At 31.7% G+C, this 27655-nt stretch overlaps 1 protein-coding gene across 9 annotated transcripts in view; it reads left to right on the forward strand.

Moving 5' to 3' along the window:
- The window catches only part of PHF14 (PHD finger protein 14), a 208393-nt gene that overhangs the window by 96344 nt on the left and 84394 nt on the right, over positions 1-27655 (forward strand). For 8 of the 9 annotated variants that reach the window (XR_009352854.1, XR_009352855.1, XM_059171235.1 and 5 more), the window contains exon 16: positions 123-244. Coding sequence is in view for 7 of the 9 variants with exons in the window: in XM_059171235.1 (XP_059027218.1) it covers positions 123-244 (122 nt within the window). In the remaining 2 variants the exon portion in view is untranslated. Of the gene's footprint in view, positions 1-122; positions 245-823; positions 1174-27655 lie in introns of those variants that run through there. The other variant, XM_059171240.1, reaches the window with a different exon arrangement.

The raw sequence follows: 27655 nt of genomic DNA on the forward strand, positions 1-27655 counted from the left end.
GTTGGAATAAGTTAAGCATTTTTTACACAATCTAAACTTTGAGAAACTTTCTTGCTTAAATTATTTCTTTTTTCCCCATATCCTGATTTTTATGTTTTGTTTTGTTTTCCCTTGTATGGCAGGAAAGAATTCCTAGAGAGAGAAGGCAGAGGCAGTCTGTGTTACAAAAGAAGCCTAAGGCTGAAGATTTAAGAACTGAATGTGCAACTTGCAAGGGAACTGGAGACAATGAAAATCTTGTCAGGTAAATTGGATGCTGAGACTTTGTCTTTAGGGGATTAAAATTCCATCTTCATATTTTCTCATCACAGATATAATGGGGGAAAAAAATCACAATATAGGACCTTTCTTAAAATCTTATTTAGTGGAAATAGTAGTTCAGAAACATATTTCATGTGCATGGCTATTTTCTGGCTTTAGGTGTAATTAAGAATGATAATCTGGATTTTGAGCACAAGAAACAATTTTCTCTTGATAAGAGCAATTGGTAATGCTCTGTATAGAGGGCAAAAAAATAATTTGATTTAAACACCTTGTATGAAGATTATTTCATAAAACAATGAAATTACTAAGTTACATATTATAAAAGTTGAAGTTTATTAGTGATAATGATAAGACAGATTCTTTTTCAATGACAAGAGCTTCATTAGCACTTCCTTACCACTTACCAAAACGAATGTGTTAAATGCTTCTCTCATGAAATAAAGAAAGGTGAAAAGATGGCCTAGATAGATTTTGCTTTGCTTTTTTGTTTTGTTTTCTTCTTTGTTTCTTTGTTTTGCTTTGGTACCTTTTTTTTTTTTTTTTTTTTTTTTTAAATCAGACATAATGCTAATCAGGAATCTCAGCTGATGTTGCACAGTGGCTGTTCCTGAGGGTCCAGAGACTGCTAATTTTAGCCTTTGCCTCTTTTGCTGAGATGAAGAAATTACTCAAAGCCTTGGGTGAGATGAAGGAGTGGGTAAAGTGGGTGAGCAAAAAGAGATCTAATTTAAAAGTAGTATCATTCTTTCAAAGGACAGTGACACAAAGAGTCTTTTTGTGTCTTAAGGAAACAATTTCTGATTTCTTTAAAAAATTGTCTTTTGATGAAGCCCTCTGAAATTAACTGAGGGCACGGAAATTAAATGTTTCAAAAGTGAATTTTTAAAACATATATTAGTACTGTTACATGATGTTAAATATTTGCTTCCAAAATGATGTCATTTATTTATCACTAAAAATCTAATTTCTATTTGTTTTAATTCCTTAAATAAAGGCATGCAGTTTTAAATTTAAATTTTAGAGTTTTTTTTAATACTATCATTAAAGAAAATGAGGAGAAAATAAATATTCCAGTAAAGAAATTAAAAGTGCTTCCTTAAAGTTAAGAAGGTCTATCATGTTGGGTCAGTATTCTCTGAAGTAGTACATATAGAATGTCATGAGGGCTATCCTGGAAATGAAACTCATTTAAATTTAGGATAGAGTAGTTCCTGTATCCAAAGATACATGTGAATAATTCTGACCATACTATAATTTTCTTTATGTAAAAAAAAGAAATCCCAACCATAAGCATAACATGATAGAATGCGTAAAACAATAAAACTCAATAAAAGAAAAAAACTCATTAAAGCAGTCTTATATAATGAAAAAAATTCAATCTAAAGGAAATCCCCTTGGGGTTGAGGGTTGCATTGTGGGACATGATCAATTTGAAACTAGTTAAAAACTTAGGTGGTTATTCTCTCTTTAGTTATTTGAAACTGTAAATATCAATCCTCTTATTTATTTTTTCAAGATAGGAAGCTGATTCGTGACATTTTTGCCACGGACCTATACATTTTTACCAGGTTTCTATTTATTTTATTTGCTTGGTCATATATTTGAAAGAACCTCAGACATAAGTTCAATTTTAATTTTAAAAACCACTCTATAACAAGAGCATCTCCAACACATCATATTTTAGTTGTCATTTAAAAAAAGTAGATATAATCTTTCTTCGATTCTTGGTGAGATTTTAAAAATAATATTGGCCTTTCCTATCATTTAATTAATTTCTGTCATAAAATTTCCATTCCTAATTGCATTATTATAACATGCCAGTGTCTGGGATTTTATGGATAGTCATCTAGAAGGTAAAGATACTTTTGTTACTCTAGAAATGATGAATATACAAAGTTTTCCTTGGTTTTGCCTTGTTAAGAAGATAACATCACAGATTTTCTGCAAAGGTTTTAAAGAGGTAATAAAGAGGGAATTAAATATTTTTATAAATATTATATGTTAATGTTTTTGAGGATAAAATAATCTGGATATAAAGCAGTGCCATAAAATGTTTTATGGTTATAATGTGACTCTTCTGTTAAAAACAAACTACATATTCAATATAAGCACGATTGCTCTTAGATTAAAGAAGAATTTTTTTTAATGTAGAATTTTATGTGTTTAAAAAGTAATCTTATAAGTTAATATCAGCCATTTCCCCTAACATCTCTTTTATTTTATAATTGGCACCATTATTGTTTCCAAATCGCCCCACCCCACAAAATTCTGCACTTTTATGATTGCATCTTAAGTATTACGTACACATGCTATTTTTTAACTTTTCATTTTAAGACATTTTAAATTAGACTTTATTTTTCCTAAAGATATATTTCAGTGCTTAGTCAGAGACACGTTATACTTATTATGTATATCTGTTAGGCTCTATTATAAAATTAAACTTCCTGGGTGGTAATTTAATTACTATTTTACTGAATATACTGTATTTATTTTCTTAAGTTCCTTTGAACTGATATATATGTGACTCAGGTTTAGCAGCTTTGATTTTGAAACCACACTTCTCTATGTAATTCAGGCTATATAAAAAATTCCTTCTTAATTATTTTCCTGGCTTCTTCCTTTATTTGTATATGTGTATATGTTATTTTACATGTGTAATTTTTTAATATCATTGGGAAATTGAGTTCACTTAATCCGTTAACTGTGATACTAGGTTCCAACTATTATTTTTGGTTTGCCTCTAAGTTTTTCTCAGGTCTTTTGCAAGTAATTTAGCATTTCTGTGTCTCAGTTTTTCCCTTTATTGTACATGATCAAAATTATACTCTGTTCCATTAGGGACTTAAATGAGCAATAAGTATTTTTCCATATAAAATAGTAGGGTAGGGGTAGTGGTATTGTTTAGTAATACAAAGGACACATATATGAGGGTTCTGAAATAAGGGCTCCAATTGGTAAATATGTTTTAGTAATAATACATGCTTATTTTTGCCTTTCAGAGAATGTGCATGCCTTGTTTTTGTTGAGTTTGTTGAAACATGCTCCTTAAAATGATTAGACCCCACTATTTTTACTAGACATGGGAAATCTGACAATGATCAAGGTCCTAAAGAAGAAGATGGTTTACAGTATCTTAACACATTTTTTAAAAACAGTGCTTCCATTTTGCCATCTGCTTTTAAAATTTAAATCAAAATTGTGTGGGAAATTTCCGATTAAAAATGTGTATTTCTTAATGCTAAAGGCCAGAATGAAACTCTGTTTTGGAATTGTGAAGTCTTTTTAGGTATTTATCTCTCTGTGATGGATGTTCTTTTTTTGAGATAGTTATGGCCATGTAGTGATATATTATTTATTGGTTTTTGTTTCCACAGTTCCTGGAATAATTAATACTCAGTAAGTGCTTGGTAAATGAATGACTACCTCATATAAATAATGACTGATCATTCTTTGCTGAATTAATAAAGAAAACTTTTACTGTTATAATTTATTCCTAGAACAAATTGGTCATTAAATATAAGTATTTGATGAAGATGTTTAGAAGGCTTAATAAAGGAAAATTGCTTTTGTGTCACCAAAAACAAGGGGATGAATTTTTTCTGTGTATTAGGTAAGGAAATAGGCACTACAGATCTGAGATTAGTTAGTTGATACATCAGTGTAACAAACAGAACTGAAGTGATCCCTCTCCTTAGGGAATCATATTTGATTTGCAAAAGATAGATTTTTAAATGTTGGTACGCCTTTCTTCTAAATCTTTATCGAGCTATCAGATTTCGAATAAGACCAACTTTTAGACCTTAAATTTTAGCTTACCTGTGTACATCTTAATATTTAATGGGAGATAGGAGAGAGAAAAAAGGTTTCCTAAAACTAAAAACCCTGGAATCTATTTGTTTCCTTGAATAGTATCTTTAATTTTATTTTGTATTGTGGCCATTACTCAAAAGCTTTGAGTGTAGGAAATGATCTATGAAGCTGTTTTACTTTTATAGCTGAGTCCACACTACTAAATGCTTACTATATTCTCCTCCTTATTTGAGAATATGGCAAATTATATAGATATTGAACCCTAAGATTAGAATGTTTGGTCTCTCAACAATATCATTATTACTTTTACTTATTTCACATTTTAAATATTTGGCTCCTGAGTGCTTCCCTCCTAACTAGATTTGATTGTATTATAACCTGTTAGGAGCATCTGCAAAAATTCATATTTATCAGATTTTTATTTCAAGGATTAGTTTCTGATTGCTCAGGTTTTGTTTTTTTTTTCTTAAATTACCCATTTTGTTCTAACATGTATTGGAGTCTTACTAGATTACCTGTGTCATAGTTGAATGGTTGTTTTCTTGCAAAGGTTTTATTAGACTAGAGAGTAAAGCTAAGATTAGTTATAACTTGTTAACTATGCTCATAGTACATCAGATCACTAAAAATGGATTGTTTTAAATTACTTTAAAAAATGAGGGGTGCCCCAATGGTTGGTTATCTGACTTTTGGTTTCGGTTTAGGTCCTGATCTCACGGTTCATGAGATTGAGCCCTGTGTCATGCATGTTGAGTTTTTTCTCCCTCTTCCTCTGCTCCTTGCCCCCAGCCCCCGCAATGCACTCTCTCTAAAATAAATAAATAAATCTTTAAAAAATGAAACCTAATATTATTTTTTAAAAACAGCCAAAATTGCAGTTGGTAGATTTCTTAAAACAAATAGAATGAGTTTTTTGTTTTGATTACGCACTTGTTAGTTTACTGTTTCTTGTGCAGTTTATAACATAATAATCATTCTTAATGATAAAATTTGCATATTTATGTAGGAATATCATGATTGTAAGTGGTGGTGTTTGGATTATTTGGATAATTGTAAATTAAAACCTAGAAATAACTACAAGTTTTAAAATGATTTATGTCTTCTAATAACTTTCAAATGTCCGAAAAACAGACATTTCTCTGTACAAAGACATTTCTGGACAAGCTTGTTTTTATTCCTTGTCTCTACCAGCAGTTTCAAGGATAGGCTTTACATTTTTGTTTTACTTTGTTTTGTCTTGTATTCCTGAGTCAGTGGTTAGTTCGTACTATAAAATTACTTTATTCTGAAGGACTACTTCTAAAGCTTGAATTTTAATTATTTCTTTCAGATATGTGTGGCAAAAATGTATCCTCTCATGTCACCCTGCAGCTTTGTGATGTACCTTTTTCTTCTTCAAGTTTGGCTGCTATTCTTTTTGGTATATGTTTAACTTGACTTTTCTCTCTCGAAAGTATAACCATCTTGAAGGCCATAGTCTCTGTTAAGCTTAACCTTGTAAAGCTTCTCCCTCCAAGTTACTAGAACTACTCCCCCCAACCCCCATCAATCATGGTGGTTAGTGGCTTTCACACTTTATAGGAAGCTGCATTAAGAAATCAGTCTGATTATTGGTTTACAAAGATATTTTTATTTCCCTTATTACTAAAGATAAGTAGGGCAAAAACCTTTAAAAGATACTATCCTTGCTGATATATTTTTAAAAGTAGATATTTTGATGAAATACAACTGTATTTCAATCTTAGTTATTTGGATGTAGATAACAGAAAATCAAAAGTAAAAAAATGGCTATCCCTAAATAGAAACTAAATCATACATGTTTTGTTTCAGTGTTTTAAAATCTAGACTGTGTGAACTACATAGACAAACAAAAATTCAGTGTCCCTAAATTATAAATTCTAAAGTAATAATGAAATAATGAAACAAACTTAAACAGTTTCATATTGTTTCCATTTATTAAACTTTATTTAAAAGTATCATGTTCAATAGTTCCCTGCTTGAGTTTAGAATATACAGGAAGTAGTTTCAGAATTGCCAACCCAAACAACTACAAAAAGTAAATCTGCTCTGTTCACTAGTGTGTGTTGGGAGGGTGGTAGTAAGTTATATACAGTGAAATGCAAAAGTATTAAGTGAATAAATTGATGACTTTCCTGAAAAATATGTACTCATATAACCCCCATTTCTAATAATATCTGGAAAATTTTCGTTAATTCCAAGAAGCTTTGCCCTTTCCCAATTAGTCATTCTTTTCAAAGGCACCCATTTTGCTATTCTTTTCTACCTTGCGTTAGTTTTCCCTCTTGTAGAATTTCATATAAAGAATATGTTTAGTTTTTATTTGACGTCTGCTGCTTTAATAAGTATGTGAGGGAATCCCACTGTGGTTTTAGTTTACTCTGATCAGAGTAATGTAAATTAGATATAGTTATAGATATATAGATAAAGATACATATGTAGATATAGATATAGGGATGTTGAGCACATTTTCATGTACTCTCTGGCTATTTGCGTGTCTTTCTTTGAGAACTAATTCTTTTGCCCATTTTTTTTTTTAAGATTGGGTTACATGTTTAGTATTGAGTTGTAGGAGTTTTTAAATATATTTTGGATGTAAGTCCTTTCATAAATAAATGTTTTTCACATGTTCTCCTTATTTATGGCTTGCCTCTTCATTTCCTTAATGGTATCATTTAAAGAGCAGAAGTTACTAATTTAATTGAAGTCCAATTAAGTACCTTTTTCTTTTATGAGTATTGCTTTTGTTTCCTATCTAAGAATCCTTTGCCTATGTCCAGGTTACAAAGATTATCACATAAATTTTCTTCTAGAAGCTTTGTAACTTTAGCTTCAATATTGAGATATGTGATCCGTTTGAAATTACTTTTTATGATCTCAGGCAGAATTAAGGAAGGTTTATTGTTTCATGTGGGTTTCCAGTTTTCCAGCACCATCTGTTGAGAATGCTTGCCTTTCTACATGAAGTTGCTTTGGTGTCACTGTTAAAAATCACTTGGCTTTTTAAATGTGGGTCCTTTTGGAGCGCATAGGTGGCTCAGTCCTTAAGAGTCTGCCTCCAATTCAGGTCATGATCCCTGGGTCCTGGGATCAAGCCCCACATCAGACTTCCTGCTCAGCAGGGGTTTTGCTTCTCTTTTTCTCTTTCTCCCTCTGCCCCTCCCCATTGCTCATTCACTTTCTCTCTCAAATAAATAAAATCTTAAAAAAAAAAAAAAGTGGGTCCTTTTGAAACTGTATTGTATTTCATTAAGCTAAGTATTTATTCCTAGCCAGTACCAATTGTCTTGATTACTATAGTAATCAAGTTACTATATAGTAAGTTATTTTGTGCTTCTAGTTCCTTTGCATTTTCATATACATGTCAGAAATGCTTGTCCATTTTCATTGAAAAAACAAAAAAAGAAACCTGGATATAATACCATAAGAGGCACAGGCAGCAACAACAACCACAAAAATAGATAAGTTGGATTTTATTCTAAATTAAACTTTTGTGTATCAAAAGGACAATATCAACAGAGTGAAAAGCAGCCCCCCAAAATGGGAGAAAATATTTATAAATCAAATATCTGATAAGGGATTGATAATCAAGAACTGCATCTCATTAAGACAAGACAAAACAAAAAACATGATTAAAACTAGCAAAAGACTGGAATAGACATTTCTCCAACAAAGATACACATCAGCCAACAAAGACACGAGAAGATCCTAACATCACTCAATAGAGAAATTAGAATGAAAACCACAAGATCCCACTTCAAACCATTAGAATGGCTATTTAAAAACAAAATAGCAAGTGTTGGTGATGATGTGGTGATATTGGATCCCTATGTATCTCATATATGAGATATATATATGTAATGTAAATTACTGCTTCCATAATTTAGCTATTATAAATAATACTGCAATAAACATCAAGATGCATGTATCCCTTTGAAGTAGTGTTTTTGTATTTTTTGGATAAATACTCTAGTACAATTACTGGGTCATAGGGTAGTTCTATTTTTAAATTTTTGATGACCCTCCATACTGTTCTACAGTAAGCTGCAATAACTTACGTTCCCACCAGCAGTTCATGAAGGTTCCTTTCTCTCTACACTCTTGCCAATGCTTGTTTCTTGTATTTTTTTTTTAAAACCCTTCTGACATATGTGAGGTGATATTACAGTTTTGATTTGCATTTCTCTTATCATAAGGGATGTTGAACATCTTTTTGTGTCTTGGCCATCTGTATGTCTTCTTAGAGAAATGTCTGTTCATGTCTTCTGCTCATTTTTAATTGGATTATTTGTTTTTTTGGGTGTTCAGCAGGATTGTGCTCTGATCCTTGAACTTGATATAGCTCTACATTATTCAGATTTTCAGATATCTTTTATTTTTTCTCATCTGTATTTTGTAGTTTTCAGTATAAAAGTCTTGTATATCTTTTATTAAATGTATTTCCATGTATTTAGTGTTTTTTTGATGTTACTGTATAATTTTTAAATTCAATTTTTTGAAGCTGTTAATGCAAAAATGGAGAGCTGCCAGGTGTTGAGGTGGTCAGTTAGGATAGTTAAATTTATTTATTTATTGTAGTGTATAAACAAGAGGCCAAACGGGAAAGATTGCTGGCTCCCCAGATATTCCATGTTTTCTCCGCTGAATAGCATTGGGTGAAGTTCAAATCAATCAATCAATGCAGACGTGGAGGGGAGTGGGGCATTATTGTCACTGCCAAGGGAGTCCTGAACAAAAGGTTTTGCTGGTTTCTGGGCACTAGGGGAAGGATGGGTGCAAGGGCTAGGAAGTAGAAAGGACTGAGTCAGTAGAGTGTCTGTAAGACCCCTCAATAAGGAGATTTTGGCAGAAATGCACGAGCTCCTTCTTCAGTGTTTCAGTCTAGCTCCTTCTTCCACATAAGGAGGCTTAAAAAATTATACCAACCTTGCAATCCTGGGATAAGCCCCTCTAGGTCATGAGGTATTGCTATATATATATTATATAGATTATAATATTATATATTATAATCTATATTATATTATATATAAAATATATATTATAATATATAATATATAAATATAAATATTTAATATTTAATATAAAATATAAATATTTATATAATATATATAATTTATATAATATATAAATATATAATAATATATTTATAATTAATGTAACTAATATATTATATTATTAATATTATATTATATTAATATATTAATATAATTAATATATTTATATTATATATAATATATAAATATGTAATTTATATAATATATAATATATATATATTATAGCAATACCTCATGACCTAGAGGTCATATATATAAACATATATATATATATATATGTGTGTGTTTATATGTTTTTGGATTTCATTTTTTAATATTTTGATAAAGGCTTTGTGTCTCTATTCATGAAAGTATTGTTTTTGTTAATTTCTTATAAAGTCTTTATCAGGTTTTGTTTTTAGAGTATACTGACCCTCTACAAGCACATGAAAGTGTTCCTCTCTCATTTATCTTTATAATTGATACTTTTTCACTAAATTTTTTATGAAACCATTTGCATTATAGTTTTAGTTCTTGGGCAGTTTTTGATAATTCATTTTTTAAAATAAATAGAGAGCTATTGAAATATTTTTAATTTTGTTTTGTGTCTGTTTTGATAAGATGGGTTTTCCAGGGAATTTTTAAATTTCATCTCAGTTGTCAGTTGCTTCTTTTCTTTAGTTGTACTTTCTTTTGAATATGCACTGCAACTATTTGCTTACTTTACTACTTGTAATATTTTGGATCACATTCTCTTCTTTTTAAGACAAGGTCAGTGTTTACTTCTTCCATGTACCTTTCCTGACTTAGATGATTCCACAGTGATCTTTTTCTTGCTTCAGTTGCCCTTGGGACTCATATACAGTCCTACATCATGCTGTCATCCTCTTGTTTAAAAATTGTCTATGAATTATTTTTACTTTTTCTATTAGTTAAGGGTAAGGTCTTGACCTTCCATTGTTTTGTGAAGGTTTTTATAATCTAATATAGTATGCCACAGGTAATTAATTCAGAATAAATACTTACTAAATTATTTGCTGATACATTGCTAGATCTGTACACCTTTGTAGCTTTATACAATTGAAATATTTTGTAATTTCTTTGAGGGAAGAGACAGTTCTTTAAATAGTTTTTGTTTTATTTTTAAAATTTATAAGCATTTTTAATTATTAAAAACAAACTTAAAAATAGTATATACATATTGTAAGGAAAAAGTAGTTGAATAATAGTTTTTCTTTTTAAACCTTTTCTTTTTTTTTTTTTTAAGATTTTGTTTATTTGACAGACAGATCACAAGCAGGCAGAGATGCAGGCAGAGAGAGAGTGGAGGAAGCAGGCTCCCCGCTGAGCAGAGAGCCCCATGTAGGGCTTGATCCTAGAACCCTGGGATCATGACCTGAGCCAAGGGCAGAGGCTTAACCCACTGAGCCACCCAGGTGCCCTGTATAATAGTTTTTTGATTGAGATACTTCACTGAGAGATCTCAGCTACTTCATACTTGTCACTTGCCAATTCTGTCATTTTAGGCAAGTTAGTTCATCTCTATGGATCTCTGTTTTCTTATTTTAGAAGAACTTAGGCTGTATCATCTCTGAAGTCTAACATAGTAGCTCTGATATTCACAGATTATGCGATACTCCCAAATTGCCAAGCCCACGCTGTTTGTTTACATTCCCTCACAAGCTCTCCTGGAAATACATATTGTCAGTAGGGTCTCTTTCGAGTCTACCCTGTAACTATGTAGGATGTGATTATATCTCTTGATTAAGTCTCAAGAAAAAAAAAATCTCTTAGAGTGGAAGCTGTTGTGTTGCTGTGTCTCTCTCCTTCAGCTAAAGAGGAGAGGAAAATAAGTTTATTCACTACCTGCTTCCATTGTTAAATAGCAAATACTTCTTTTTTTTTTTTTTTTGTAAAGATTTACTTATTTATTTGAGAGGGAGAGTGTGAGCAAGGGCAAGCACATAGGAGAGGGAGAGAACCCCAGGTAGACTCCCCACTGAGCATGGAAACTGAGGTGGGGGTCAGTCTCATGATTCCTAAATCATGACCTGAGCCAAAACCAAGAGTCAGACACCCAAGTGACTGAGAGCCACCTACACACCCCACTTTTTAAAAAATTTATTTATTCTCTGAATTAAAGATGTATGTTATTAGCTTCAGGTGTGCAGTCTAATGATTTAACAATTTTATAAATTACTCAGTGCTCATCATGGTAAGTGTACTGTTAATCCTTTTTATCTATTTCATTTATCTCCCCATCTACTTCCCCTCTGGCAACCACCATTTTGTTCTCTGTATTTAAGAGTTCGCTTTTTTGTTTTCTCTTTTTTTTTCTTTGTCTTATCATTTGTTTTATCTTTTAAATTCCAAGTTTGAGTGAAATCATATGGTTTTTGTCTTTCTCTGACTTATTTCACTTAGCACTATATCCATGGTAGTTCCATCCATGTTGTTGAAAATGGCAAGATCTCATTCCTTTTCATTACTGAGTAATATTCATATTCATTAATTCATATTCAGATACACCCACACACACTACATCGTTATCCCTTCATCTGTGGATAGACATTTATATACTTGGCTTGCTTCCATATCTTGCCTATTGTTAATAGTGCTGCAGTAAATATAGGGGTGTACATAGCTTTTCTAGTTGGTGCTTTTGTTTTCTTTGGGTGAGTACCAATAGTGGAATTACTGGATCGTACAGTTTTTAACATTTTGTGGAACTTCCATACTGTTTTCAGCAGCATCTGCACCAATTTGCTTGCCCACCAACAGTGCATGAGGGTTCCTTTTCTTCCACAAGTGCTTGCCAGCACTTACTATTTCTTGTCCTTTTTATTTTAGCTGTTTTGACTGGTGTGAGATGATATTTCATTGTTTTGATCTACATTTCCTTGATGTGTGATGTTGAGCATCTTTTCATGTGTCTTTTGGCCATTAGAATATCTTCTTTGGAAAAATGGTCCTCTTCCTATTTTTTAGTGGGATTATTTAGTTCTTTGGTGTTAAGTTGTATAAGTTCTTTGTATATTTTAGATATTGACCCCTTCTCAGATATATTAGTTGCAGATATCTTCTCTTATCCCATAGTTTGCCTTATGGTTTTGTTAATGGTTTCCCTCTCTATACAAAAGCTTTTTATTTGGTTATAGTGTCAGTAGTTTAATTTTGCTTTTGTTTCTCTTGCCTGAAGAGACATATTTAGAAAAGTGTTGCTAAGGCTGATGTAAAAGAAATTACTGCCTATGTCTTCTTTTAGGAGTTTTATGGTTTCAGGTGTCATATTTAGGTGTTTAATCCACTTTGAGTTTATTTTTGTGCATAGTGTAAGGAAATGGTACATTGTTTTTGTTTTTTCAGTTTTGGGTTTTCTTTTTGCATGTAGTTGTCCCATTTTCTCAGCACCATTTGTCGAAAAAGCTATCTTTTCTCCGTTGTATACCCTTAACTCTTGTTGTAGTTTAATTGACCATTTATGCTTTAGTTTATATCTAGGCTCTATTTTGTTCCATTGATCTATATGTCTGCTTTTGTGCCAGTACCATATGTTTTGATTAATATACCTTTGTAATATAACTTATACTCTGGAATTGTGATACTCAAGCTTTGTTTTTCTTTCTCAGGATTGCTTTGGCTCTTTGGGGTCTTTTGTGGTTCTGTACAAATTTTAGGATTGTTTGTTCTCGTTCTCTAAAAAATGTTGGTGTTTTGATAGTGATTGCATTAAATCTGTAGATTGCTTATGGACATTTTAAACTGTATTGCTTCTTCTAATTCATGGGCATGGGATATCTTTTCATTTGTTTGTGTTGTCTTCAATTTCTTTCATCAGTGTTTTGTAGTTTTCAGAATATACCTCCTTGCTTTATTCATCCGTATTTTATTTTTTGTCATTTTTTAAATGCGATTGTTTTCTTAATTTCTCTTTTATTTGATTATTAGTCTAAATAAATGCAACTGATAATTAGTATTAATTATTGTTAAGAAATGCAACTGATATTTAATTGTGTATCCTGTGACTTTCCTGAAATCATTTATGAGTCTTTAGGGTTTTCTATATGTATAGTATAAGATCATCTGCAAATAGTGACAGTTTTACTTTTTCTTTACCAGTTTGATGCCTTTTATTTCTTTTACTTACTTGATGGCTGTGGCTAGGACTTCCAGTACTAAGCTGAAGAGATGGCAAGAGTGGACATTCAGTGTTCCTGCACTTAGAGAAAAAGTGCTCACTTTTTCATCATTGAATATGATATTAGCTTTGGCCTTTTCATATTATGGCCTTTATTATGCTGAGGTGTGTTCCCTCTAAACCTACTTTGTTGAGAGCTTTTATCAAGAATGGATGTTGTACTTTGTGAAATGTCTTTTCTCATCTGTTGAGATGATCATATGTTTTTTATCATTTCTCTTGTTAATGTGATGTATCACACTGATTTGTGAATATTGAACCACCCTTTTATCCCTGAGATAAATCCCACTTTTTTCCTGGTAATTGATTTTTTTAATGTAAAGTTTGGTAATATTTTGTTGAGGATTTTTATATCTATGTTTATCAGAGATAATTGGCCAGTGGTTTTCTTTTTGTTGTTGTTGTCTTTATCTGGTTTGTTATCAGGGTATTGCTGACCTCATAGAATAAATTTGGAAGCTTTCCTTCCTCTTCTATATTTTTGGAATAGTTTGAGAAGAATAGGTATTACCTCTTCCTTAAATGTTTGCTAGAATTCACCTTTGAAGCTGTCTGGTCCTGGAATTTTGGCTGATGGGAGTTTTTTTGTTTTTGTTCTTGTTTTTTTTTTTAATTACCTATTTCAGTTTCATTGCTAGTAATCAGTCTATTCAAATTTTCTATTTCTTCCTTATTCAGTTTTGGAATTTATCCATTTAGGTTATTGAATCTGTAGGCATATATTTTTTAATATTCCCTTATAATCCCCCTGTATTTCTGTGGTGTTGGTTGTTACTTTTCCTTCATTTCTGACTTTATTTATTTGAGATTTGAGTCTTCCCTCTTTTTAATGAGTCTTCCCTTTTTTAATGAGTCTGGCTAAAGATTTATAATTTTGATATCTTTTCAAAGAACCAGCTTCTGGTTTCATTGATCTATTATACTTTTTGTGAGGGGAGGACCTCTATTTCATTTGTTTCTGCTTTGATCTTTCTAATTCTCTTCCTTCTACTGGTTTTGGGCTTTGTTCTTTTTTTTTAAGCTAGCTCCTTTAGGTGTAAGGTTAAATCGTTTATCCTGCTGAGTCAGTTCAATCAGAATCCCCCCACCCTTGATATCTTACCATCCTAGATATCTGGTCAGGTGCTTCATCCTCCACCTCTCTGAAGGGGATGTCTGATCACCAGGGCGAGCTTCTGCAACAATCCTGTTTGGTTGGTTTTAGCTAGAATCTCCCCTTATTTTTGATGTATCCTCTTAATAATTTTTCATCCACTGATTTCCACCCTTTTCCTTGGCCATAAATTCCCACTTGCCCATGCTTATTCAGAGTTGTGCTGCATCTTTCTCTTCCACTATAAAATCCAGTTGCTATGGTCCTAATATCTATTGTGACAGTCCTAAATGAAGTATACTTTATCATCTTTAACAAGTGTGATTGAATTTTTTTTTAACAAAGGAACTTCTAATCAAATATATACTAAAATGAGTCTTGAGATATGAAAAAAAAATCATTCCATTTTAGTCCTTCTTTAACCTTGGTATTTTATTAACATTGGATATTTTAAAAAGTAGCCTGCTAGATTTATGTGAAGAGCCTAAATTTTATTAAATTTCAGTATTTTTCTACATTTTGGGGGATAGTACTATGTAACAGATGATTAGTTTGAGGATTTGTATCCACTCAGCTGGATTTGACACATATTTCTCTTATTATTAACTCTGCCCAGTATTGTTTCTGTGGCTTAGTTTCCTTATCTGTAAAATAGCAGTAATCACTAGTATCTACCCCCTAGGTTGTTGGAGGATTAAGTGAGATGAAATCCAATATAAGGGTTGGCTCAGTTGTTAGGGAATTGTAAATGCTCTATACTTGCAAACAACAATTGTAATAGATCAAATAATGTGTACCATATATTTTTAATCACTTAATTCTTATCCTGTAAGCTAAGAAGTATTATCTCCATTGAATTGATGAGGAAACTAAGCCATAGAGAACCTGAGTAAGTTCCCAAAAGTTGCATAGCTTTGGAAGTAGTAGAGTTGATATTCAGATTCAGGCAGTCTGGCTCTAGAGTCTGTGCTGTGAATCTTATATAGTCTCAGTATAATTTACATTTTTGCTCCCTGATTGGATAAAATGTGCCTTTGATAAATGTGTTTGTTGCAGGTTAAATGGTAACAGCCCTTTCAAGACGATCCGATGTGTTTATTTTATAGTTTTCATGATATTGTCTGAGACTTCGGTGCTATCATCTTTATTCTTCTACTATGCTATTTCCTAAATGCTTTTGAAGTCCCTCTGTCTTGTCATAAGAATAACATATATCACTATACTAATTGTAGATTAAAGCAATTTCTGGATATGTCAGCACAATGATGTAAAATTTTAGGGAGGTATATCTGTATTAATCATGAGTTATGCATAAGAAAAAAAGAAAAAAGAAAAATAATAAGCATAGTATATTTGTATTTTGTGAATTATATTTGTAGAACAGATATATATAAGTCAGCCTCTTGATTATAATCTGAGGTTGGGTGGGTTGTTTGGAGAGGAGGGATCATGTAAATGAATAGAACAATACAAGATAATAGAGATTGCAGTCCTTTGAAATTTAGTAAGCTTAGCAAATAAGACATTGTGATTTTAGAATCTTTATAAAACAAATATTAATTTGTTCATTAATTGAGAATTTAATTCTTATACCAGCATATATGAAAGTCAGATTTAAAATCTCAGAAATACATAACCTCAGAATTACATAACCCTAGGAAAATCTTGCTCAGGTATTAAAGTGTGTGTGAGTGTGTGTGTGTATGCCATGCATGTGTATTTTAGTTAACAGTCTGGTATCTGAACAGACATGATTTTATGCTTGTTTTATGATTAAGGGTAGAGAAAAGAAGCTGTCAAACCTCATTTTTCCTCATTTCGTCTTATTCACACATTCTCTAGATACAGTATGCTTCATTAGTATAACTTTAATATTCCAATTAATATTGTTGACATATATGGAAAGACTGTTAATAAGGAAAATGAGGATGATAATTTTTCTGTTTACAAAAGGAAGAAATTTTTTTTTCCCCCAATGGTAGTGCATTTAATATTTTATAGACTCAAAAAGTGAGTCTTACTTGAAAACTTAATTTAATAACCAGCCAAGAAAAATGGTAGGGAAGGCACAGAGCTAAAATTGAGAAGTTGAAATTTTAGGTAAGACTTTGCCAGCAAGAAGCTGCGTTACCATGAGGAATGAAGATAACTTCTTTGGGAATTAGTTATCTCATTCATTAAATGAGCAGCATATTAGATCGATTTGAAAATCCCCTTCAATTTTCATTCTATGATTTTATAATAGTATAGCAATGAAGAAGAAGTTCAGAAATTATTTAGGTGCATAGAATTCTGAAAAATTTGCAGCATAAAACTTTCACCTGCAGTATTATTTTTAATGTATTATTAGCCCATAATATTTTTCTAATTTTAAATTGGGTTATTACATCTTATAGATCATAGCCTACCAAAATGTGAGTTAATTATAAGGTAGCCACTGCACATTTTTTACTAATTGAGATGTAGGTTTGTGAGGAATAGTTTTTAGTAGGAAACATGAAATCTGAAACATTTTTGTTCTCTCCTTAATTCTCTAAAACAAAAGATAGGTTGAACTTTTAAGTAGGCTGAAGTATATTGTACATAAAAATGATGTGTTACCTAAGTAAGTACTTATAACAGATTTCTTATTTACTCTTTATATCTCTTGATTATTTCACATGTATGATATATAGTTTCTTTTTATTTTAATTAAGATTTTTTAAAATTCTTAATTCTTTTTAATCCTTTTTGTGAAACAGATTCAAGGGGCAATTATGCTCTCCTCAACTGCAATGATTTAAGATGATCAATTTCTGAATTAGCTCTTCCTACTACAGTGCACTTAGGAGTTAAAGCTGTATATAGTATTTAAAGCTGTATATAGTATACCTTTTAGTATACCTTTATATATACAGCAACCTCCCATCTAGGAGTTTCCTCTAATTCTGGTCTCTCTTTCTAGACTGCCTTATGTATAATTAAGAAAATACACAATCAAGAATTAAGTTGACATTGTGAGATGACTTGGTAGCTGAATTTCACCATTGCACATAAACAGCACAGTTATTCTAAATCTCCGTATCACTTTCAGCCAGATAACCACTAAAATCACTGCAGTGTGCTTTCCTGAAAATGCCATAATCCTTCAAATGCCACATTAAACTGAGAAAGAAAACCATCAGTAGTGCCTGCACAGTTATGTAGAAGGATGAGCCATGAACCAAGTGAAAAGATGTTCTGGAAGAACAGTAACCTTTCCCTTGATGTGTGCATTTCCCATTACATTTTTGACACAAAACTTTGCAAAATGATTTAATGGTGGCATTTTGTTTTGCTGACTCCTTTTTTTCATTAAAAAAGAAACTGAAGTTGGGATAGAAATGTAGGGGAAGGGTGACCAAGCACTGAATTCTATTATAGAAGTCTCTTTTCAAAATAAATAAAAAAAATATTTTAGGAGCATGGCTTTTCCCCCTTTACGTTATATATAAACTGTGATACACAAATTATTTAGTTTGTCGTATCTGCAAGGGACAGCTTGTTTATTCCTTAAAGTTAATCCCTTTCTCCATTATGCACTTCCTGTTCTTTTTTCATCTTAGTAACCCTTGATTTTAAATGACCTGTTAATAAATCAGGAAATCTTTGTTTAGGAAATGCATATGTCTCATTTATACATGTAACCCAGAAAAGTATCCTTTTTATTATCATTTTGCATGTATATTACTTGAGCTGCTTATACAAGGAAATAAAACATGAATAGATTCAAAGGTCTAAAACATCAGTGCCTGCCTAGGAGCCTGGGTGGTTCAGCTGGATAAGCATCTGACTCTTGGTCTCTGCTGGGGTCATGATCTCAGGGTCAGTCCAGCCCCACCTCGGCTCTGCACTAGTGTGGAGTTTGCTTGAGTTTCTCTTTCCCTTTCCTTCTGCCCCTCCCCCAGCTCACACTTTTGCTCTAAAATTAAATAATAAGAAGAAAAATAAACATTTTTTAACTTTGAGAGGATATATTTCTAGTGGGACTTAAGTTATAAAGTTGTCCTACATAAATACAAAGCTTATTTGCATCTATGAAAACATTGCCAAGAAAGAGAAAGTAATTTACCAAAATATAGTTTGTAAGACTTCTGGGGCATTGGACTTTCAGTTTTAGTGTTGATACGGAGTGCTTGGGTATGGGCCCAATCACACAATTATTTAAAAAACAAAAGACTTGAGAATTTATTTGGTACATGAACGTTTCTTAATAGCTCATGTTTTTAAAAAATGTATCAAGTAGTGTCTAAATATTACTTTGATTCTCCCTACCCCCAGGAATATAGAACTATTTATAAAAGGTTCAGTTATCAGTTAAAGGAATGTAAATTTAATGGGAAATTTCTCTGCCAGTATGCTGTCTCTTGTTCCCTTTTACCCAACTGAATAACTCTTTGAGCAATATTCATTGTTCTCCTTGAACTCTGTAAGTGTAGATTAGATTTAGTTTCCTAACAAACATTAACTCTGTTGCTTTTCTTCCAAATTTCTCAAAATACTAGAGTTTACATTGAGTTCAACAATTGTTTATCTTCACTTTATCTTGTTTGATTTTTTGCTAATAGCAGTTACCTAGCTCAAAAGAACTAGTCAAGACAGTATGCAGTATGTGTATATATCCCCATGCTTTCAACTAAAAGTGACTGAAGGCCTTTGTTAGTGATATAATTCAGGTATGTCCTACTGAACAAGTTTCTTCTTTTCCTTCCCTTTCCTTCCCTCCTCTTCTCCTTCTCCCCCTATGTCTCTTCCTCTCTCCACTTCACCCCCTACATCGTTGGGATCTAAAAGCCACAGAAATTTGTTACAGAGGAAGAATCTGTTTTCCAAGAATTTTACATAATGGGAACTCTTAGTATAGGATTACCCAGTATGATGATTGTAAAAAATGAGTGGTATCCAATAAAAGCAATGGGGCTGTAAAAGGTTCGGTAGTTTAAACATGTAGGGAAGAAAGGAGCAAGGCATTCCATAAGAGAGGTTCTGTGACCATAGCCAGAAGATGGGAAGTTCTTTTATGGCAGTAGGTAGATTCAAGCAGAGATCCATGTTGAATTATTTGACCTGATATAGCACAATGTGCAGTTTTTCTTTTGGACTGTAACATTATATAAGTAAGATATGCAAGGACATTTTATATGATGCTATTTTCAAACTATTACTGTTTGCTAAAAATTCAGTTAAAATAACAATTATAAAACTACAAAATGCAAAATGTTCATGAAGAAAAAATACATTTATATATATGGTATATAAATAAGATACATATATAAGATATAGTTTTTTTCCTGATATATATATATATATATATACACACACACACACACACACACACACATACATATATGCATATATATATATACATCTATAACCATCTATATATGGCTTTTTATTTTAAGAGTAAATAATGGCATACTGTATTAGAACGCATTTATTAACTTACGGATTGATTTTTTTTTTTTTTTTTTTTTTTTTTTTTTATTTTGATTTTTTTTAAGTACTAAAGCAATATATGTTGTTTGTAACCATGTAAATAACAAATGTATAGAGGAATATTATTTTTCTCCTTACTTACTGTAAACCCCAGTCCTTTGATGGAACATGTTAAGTTTCATGTATAATCATCCATACTTCTTTCTTTTAAGTACAAACAAAATGTCAGGGCCCATCCCATTGGCTGACCTCCTCCCTCCAACCTCTCTCCCTTTTACAGTTGTAATAGGCTTTACTCTAACACCTGCTTTTTTTTTTTTAACTTGAGAACACATAAAAGACTTTTTTTCAATAAAAATAGAACTAAACCAGTTTTTAAATAGCTACAAAATGTAATGTGGATGTACCATGATTTATTGTAATATTTCTCTATTTATGGAATTTTTTTCTTTTTGATTTCTATTAAAAGTGAGTTTGCTTGACCAAAGAATATGTTTATTAAATATATATATACATAAAGTGTGTGTCTACTTTACATTTTAATAGATACAATTATTTCATCACCCAATAGACACGAATGTGTGAGAATATCATCACATATATTTTTAACAATCCAGTGGATAGAAATTGGTATTTGATTGCATATTGTGACTACCTGTGAGACTGAGAATTTATCAAGTAGTGATTAGCATTAACCTTCTGGATTTTATCACCCATGTGTTGTCTTTCTGTTTCCTGTGCCTGTTTATCTATTAGCTGTTTCCCCCCTTTTTTTTTTAATTTTTTATATTTTATAAACATATATCAACAGATGAATAGATCAAGAAGATGTGGTATATATACACAATGGAATACTATGCAGCCATCAAAAGAAATGAAATCTTGCCATTTGCGACAACATGGCTGTTTTCCCTTTTATAAATGAGTTTATCACATGTCTTTGTTTAAGTTGCAAATACTTTGTTTCAGTTTTGTTTGTTTTTTTTTTTGTATGTATGTGTTTTGTTTGTTAATAGTACTTTTTGCCAAATCAAAATTTTAATTTTTTATGTTGTAATATTTATGTCTGAAAAAAACTAATCTGATATATCATTACGAAATAGACATAACATATCATACATTATTTAGGCAGGCACCACATATTATTTGTCTTTGTGTTCTAGATGACCTGTTTGATGACTTGTTTTGCTTCTAATATTTTTAAAGATCTGCTGAAATACCGTGCTATTTAAGAATAATTTTTTACTTTACATTTTGGCATTAGACTATTATAAAAATGTTATTCTTCTTTTGATTTAAAAACATAATTTGTTAGCTTTCAGACTCTATTCTAAATAAAGATAAATTTAATAAATTTCATTTATTAGACTTTATTCATTAAAATTAAATTTTAAAGCATGTTGAAGCTACTTGTTCATATTCTAACCTTTTGTATAGTGTTTGGTATCTTAAGTTGAATATATGTCAGGTGATTGATTCCTAAGGCAAAAATTGTCATTTATGGTGAAGAATGTTGACCTTAAAATTCTAAATTTAATGGCCTCTTAAATTTTTAAGTACTTGCTGCATTTGGTCCATTTCAATATATAATTTTAGTGACCAACCTTACTTTTTGAAACTTTTGGTTTTTATTATGCAGTGGTATTGTTTTTGTTTTATTTCTCAGTAGCAAAATAGTGGTTAAAATGCTTGAATTTTGGAACCAAGTAATTTGGGTTCATATCTTCCCCTTCTCCCCCCGCCAAACACTTACGAGTTGTGACTTTGATTTGATTTTATAGTCTCTGTGCTTTAGTTTCCTCATTTTTAAATTGTGAATAATAGCCATTTCTATCTCTATCTCATAGAATTGCTATGAGGATTAAATGACTGTAAATATATAGTGATCATATACCTTCATCAAATCTCTTCTAGTCTGTTGCAGTAACTAGCACCTTCCTTAGTTTGAATGTCTATAGTCTTTATCCAATTGTCTGAATGAATTTGTTCATGCTGTACTTGAATTTGTCCAGCAACTTTCTGTTTCTTGCAAGGTAAATCAAGTTTATACTGTGGCTTTTAAGGTTCTCCAAACCTGACCTTAGTTTAATTTTTATCTTCATTTCACTTCATTCATTCAAACTACTGCAGACTATCTCTCTTTAATAAAACTTTCCTGTTACCTTCATGCCATCTTCCTTTTACTTTATGTTGTATCCTTTTATCTAATATGACCTCCCCTTTTTTTCTGGAATGAAGGTTTCTCACTTGTTTATATTTAGTCTGTATGTCTTTGTCAGTTCATGATTCTTAGTGTGTAAGTACTATTTCTAAAAAATTAAAGCAAATTCATTTTAATAGTCCCAATCACAAGCTCAGTGCTAATCATATAGCATGCCCTTTACACATCTGAAGAGAATAAGAATCTATAGATTTTAATTAAAGTAGCTTTTATTTAATATTTTTAAGAGCAACAGTCGTCAGATAACTAGTGGGAACTTAATTATTTTTATATACAAAACACTGAAGCCTTGTTTACACTGGATGGTAGTATTTTGTAATCATCTATTTTAATATAATTTGTATAGTAATTCAGTTAATTTTTTTCATGGCTATATTATTATTCTATATTCTTATTCTATATTATTCTCTCAAAATTCTTAGATGAATTTTACTACCCTTAATATTCCTGTTGTTTCTAAAGATAGTACCTATTTCATTAAAATCTGAAATATCTAATCTGAAAATATATGTTACCATTAGTTTTTGCTGATTTTAACTGCTTGGGCAATAATAGAGTCAGGTAAGTTAGGTCTGACTATATCAATCTAGTTTGGTCAGAATAGAGGAAATAAAGCTATATGATTTGTTTTGTAATGTGTAATTGGGTCTCCAATTTACTTTAATCTTAAAGAAATTTGTTAACAGCTTGAAAACTTCTAATTTCACTTCCTGGAGTAAGTCTATGGCAGTAGAAAGCACTGTGTTTCTATTTGTCCTTTTTTTCCCTTTATTTCAGGTTTGTTTGTTTTCTTGATAATAGGTACTTTGATATAGTACCATTTTCTTTTACTTCAATGTAGTGATTGGCTCCTAAGGAGTATTTATTTACCTGTGCAGTTATTTCTTTCAGTGGTTCTTGCTGACATGAATTACATCTACCAACTATTACTTTACCTTCTAGTACCCTTTATTTTTGTAGCTTCATTAGTTTATCTGTGTATGTATAAGACTCTATTACTCTTTTCTGGTATTAGGTAAGCATTTTAAATATGTAAGATGAAAATCAACTATGAATAGTTTAGGAAAATCGTGAAGATTTCCAGAAGCTGAATGGTGGCGAAAAGAAAAGAAAAGATAAAATAAAATTAAAAATACATTTTTAAACTATCATAAAGATTATAAATCACCCAGAATTATTTGTAGGACATAGTTTTATAAGTTTTAACTTATGTAGAATACTGCTTACTTCCTTCAGTATTAAATTTAACATTACAAGATTGTCATTATTATCAACTTTAGAAGGAAATTTTTTATTGGCCATACACATACATGCACATGTATACACATAATAGCCTATTTCCTAACATGTATAGTTTACAAATTGCTGAATGCCAAGCACAACAACTGATGCAAGTAACACAATATTTTTTAATTTCTGGCATTTAAAACTATCTTTTGTAAATTAAGTGTATTTCATATATTCCACTGTTTAATTTTAAGGGGAAAAATCAATTCTTTTACTGCTTTGGCTGTGCTAATTACATAAATATTCTTACATTTCATCGTAATAATCTTCCTCCTCAGAATTTATCACAAAGAAATATTCAAAGAAAATAAGCTACATAAAAACATTTTTATAGTAGGAAAATTCTCAGCCCCCCAAAACACACAAATCCCCAAATAAAAACAGCTTAAACATGGTATTTAGGAGGTGGATGATAAACTGCAAATCAGGATAACAAACATATTATGTATCTTTTATAGATTACAATGTAATTACATAGGAGTAAAGAAACCCATTTTTGAGAGTAAGTATATGCCACTAAATTGTTAACGTATAGGTAGCTAGAGATTGGAAGAGAATAAAAAGTGAGCATGGCATTTTTTAGTATGGTAGGATTATGAGTAAAACAGTAAAATATTTTTATAAAGTTTTAAGTAAGTTAATTACATGAATATAATGTTTAAATAGAGCCCTATATGACACACATACAAAAAAGGCTAACTAAATATAAAAAAACATGGCTATGATCAGTTGACCATTTCTGACCTTTGCTCAGAAATTACCATTTCCTAGGGAAAATATATTCAAATGAAATAAACATCAAATTCTTCCTCAAAAAAGGCACTAAAGGCAGACTAAATAAATTTTTTTACACATAATTTCAGTTAAGAAATAAAATACTAAATAGACTGAAAGGATGTTTACTGAGGTATAAACAATTTATTGATTCATCTGTAAGTTTTATATTTTTTGACATACCTAATCTTTATAAATTGGGCCCCCGTTGTTGTCTAGCAGTCCTTCCATGTTTCCCTAGTCAACTTGAACATTCATTGCTGACAGCACCTATATCCATTCTCCTTATGAACCTCATCTTAACACCTCTTCTTTTCTTTCTTCATTTTTAAACAATGACCTCATCTCCTGCTTCTCATAGAAAACAGAAACGATCAGACAGAAATGCACGAACTTTCTAATATGTATCCTATAACTTACCTATAAATGTATTGGTATACATAGGCATCTTCTATCATCTGTATCTCTGCTAGCAGTACACCTAGAAAAGGTGGTCCTTTTTCCTTTTGAAGGTAATATTTCTACCAGTGCCCTGGATCCCATTCTCCTTGACTGAGATTATTTCCTATTCCTCTATCTTCAACTTAGTCTTTTCCATTGATTACTTTCCTTGGCTTTCAACACATGGCATTCTAGGTATTCTGTCTCTGAATAGTCCTTTTATAGACTTCTCTCCTCTGCTTTCCCTGCTCATGTTAGTGTTTTGTTTGTTTGTTTTACACTCAGTCCAGTATTTTTTTCATTCTACAGAGTTCTTGGTAATCTCACCTTTGACATATCTTTAATTTTCCCATTAATGCAGAATTCTCTGAAAATTTTTTGTATTTTTTTTTAGTTGAATTATAGTTGACACACAATGTTACATTAGTATTAGGTATACATCATAGTGATTAGACAAGTCTATACATTATATTATGCTCACCACAGATGTAGCTACCATCTGTTACCATATAACAGTGTCATTTGATTTTAGTGTCATTGATTATATTCCTTATCTGTACCTTTATCCCCATGACTGATTTATTCCATATCTGGAAGCCTATATCTCCCACCCCTCTTCACACATTTTGCCCATACCCCTACCACCCAAACTTTTTGGCAACCATCAGTTTGTTCTCCATATTTAAGAGGTAGTTTCTGCTTTTTGTTTATTTGTTTTATTTTTTAGATTCCACATGTAAATAATGAAATCATAATTGTCTTTTCTCTGACTTATTTCACTTAAGCAGAATACCCTCTAGGTTCATCCATGTTATTGAAAATGGTGGGATCTCATCCTTTTTTATGTCTGAGTAATACTCCATTGTGTGTGAGTGTGTGTGTGTGTGTGTATCCATCCATTCATCCATCACTGGACACTTGGATTGCTTCTATATCTTGGCTGTTGTAAAGGCTGCTTCAGTAGACACAGGGGTCCATATATCTTTTTGAATTAGTGTTTTCATTTTCTTTGGGTAAATGCCCAGTAGTGGGATTACTGGATTATCTGGTATTTTCTTTTTAATTTGGAATACTCAGAATTTTTAATGCTGGCCAGACTCTGTCTACTTAGTTTCTGACTGGTATGGCCAGTCATACACATCTCCATAGCAGTCTGTACCTTCTATATCTATGCCTTCATTTTTGGTCTTCACTTCTATTGCTTTAGTTTTGATCTTTATCTTCTCATGTGTGAACTTTTGCTGATAACTTTCTAAAATTCTCCCTCCTTATACTTTCATTCTCCTCCAGTTAATGTATCCACATCTCTCTTTCTGTATCATATACTTACGTTATTGATTTAAGTACTTTCAGAGGATCTCCAGGAAACTGTCTAGATCCCTGTCACTTATCCACAAGTGCCCTTTACTCCAGTCATGTCAATGTGGCTTTTCTGACATGTTCTTTTTAAAAATTCCTCTGTACTTTCCTTGTGTCTCAAATTTTATTCCACATATTCTCTGCCTCGGAAAAACTAAATCAATGGGATTTAGGCACATCCAAGTGAAATTACATCAGTCAGTAACTTTCCTTTTAAGTGACTAAAGTCTTCCAGTCCTAAATTTCTCTTGTCAGGTACTCATTTATGTCATTTATTAAGGAACTGAAAAATTGCCTAGTTATGGGGTGCCTGGGTGGCTCAGTCCTTAAGTGTCTACCTTCGGCTCAGGTTCTGATCTCAAGGTCCTGGGATAGAGCCCTGCATCGGGCTTCCTGCTTGGCGGGAAGCCTGCCTCTGCCTCTCCCACTCCCCTGCTTGTGTTCCCTCTCTCACTGTGTCTCTCTCTGTCAAATAAATAAATAAAGTCTTTAAAAAAAAAAAAAGAAAAAGAAAAATTGCCTGGTTATATCAAGGATCTTCTTGTGACATGGCCTGTAAATATAATTTTTTATTCCTTAAGATTTTATCCATTTACTTGACAGAGAGAGCCATCACAAGTAGGCAGAGAGGCAGGCAGAGAGAGAGGGGGAAGCAGGCTCCCCGCTGAGCAGAGAGCCGGATGTGGGGCTCGATCCCATGACCCTGAGACCACGACCTAAGCCGAAGGCAGAGATTTAAACCACTGAGCCATCCAGGTGCCCCAATATAAATGGTTTTTTAAAAGGAAAGCTGAGTGTCATTTACAGCATTGAGCACATGGCCCAAAGATTTCTTTGACTATTCTTTTGAAGCTTTCATTTATAAATAAATTATGAAATCTCTTTGTTCTTTATTTTTTAAATAAGATTCCTATGTTTAGTCTCAGATTTATTTTCTAATCTGCCTCCTATTTATTAAGGATATTAAAACCCATTCATTTATTCATCCATGAAATTGTTATTATGGAGGTTATATAAGAGACATAAGAACTTAGAAGATCATGGAAATATTCCTAAAAGGATGACTGACTAACCCAGCTAACTGACTTCAAGATAACTAATTGGAAAGAATCATAATACTAGTAACAGAAAGATGAGCAGCCATGTTTAATTTTTGGAAACAAAATAATGAATGGTATTATAGGGAATTGTGAGATTCCTTTTTAGGAGTGTTAACTAGAAATCTCCAGAATGCATTTAAAGTTATGGGATTATAAATAATAGAGAGGAATCAAACTCTGGAAATATATTTGATAACTGTTATAGATTTGGTAACTGTTAAAGATTTGTTCTGTATAACTGAATTATCCAATCCTAACTTTACTACCTTTACTTTTAAGTAAATGACTGTGTCTCTGAATTGATACTGAAGGGCTAGCAGGAAATCATGTTCTATAAAAATGGAGGAACTGAAAAAATTTGGGGGGAGGTGGGGAAGGAATGGTGGAACTGAAAGAATTGGCTGTAGGTGTCCTTGGTTTATACACTAAGGTGTCCTTGGGTCACACACTAAGTCCAAAGTAATTTAACTGCCAAGTAGGAAATCCTCAAGATGAGATAGTACGGTATTCTATTGTTTATTTGTTTGCTTGTTCTTTTAAGATTTGTTTTCATGACCAAAATATCTCCATGTAAATAAAACTCGTCTTTGAGTAGTTGAATGT

The sequence above is a fragment of the Mustela lutreola genome, chromosome 4, assembly GCF_030435805.1.
Source record: "Mustela lutreola isolate mMusLut2 chromosome 4, mMusLut2.pri, whole genome shotgun sequence".
NCBI classification, from domain to species: Eukaryota; Metazoa; Chordata; class Mammalia; order Carnivora; family Mustelidae; genus Mustela; species Mustela lutreola.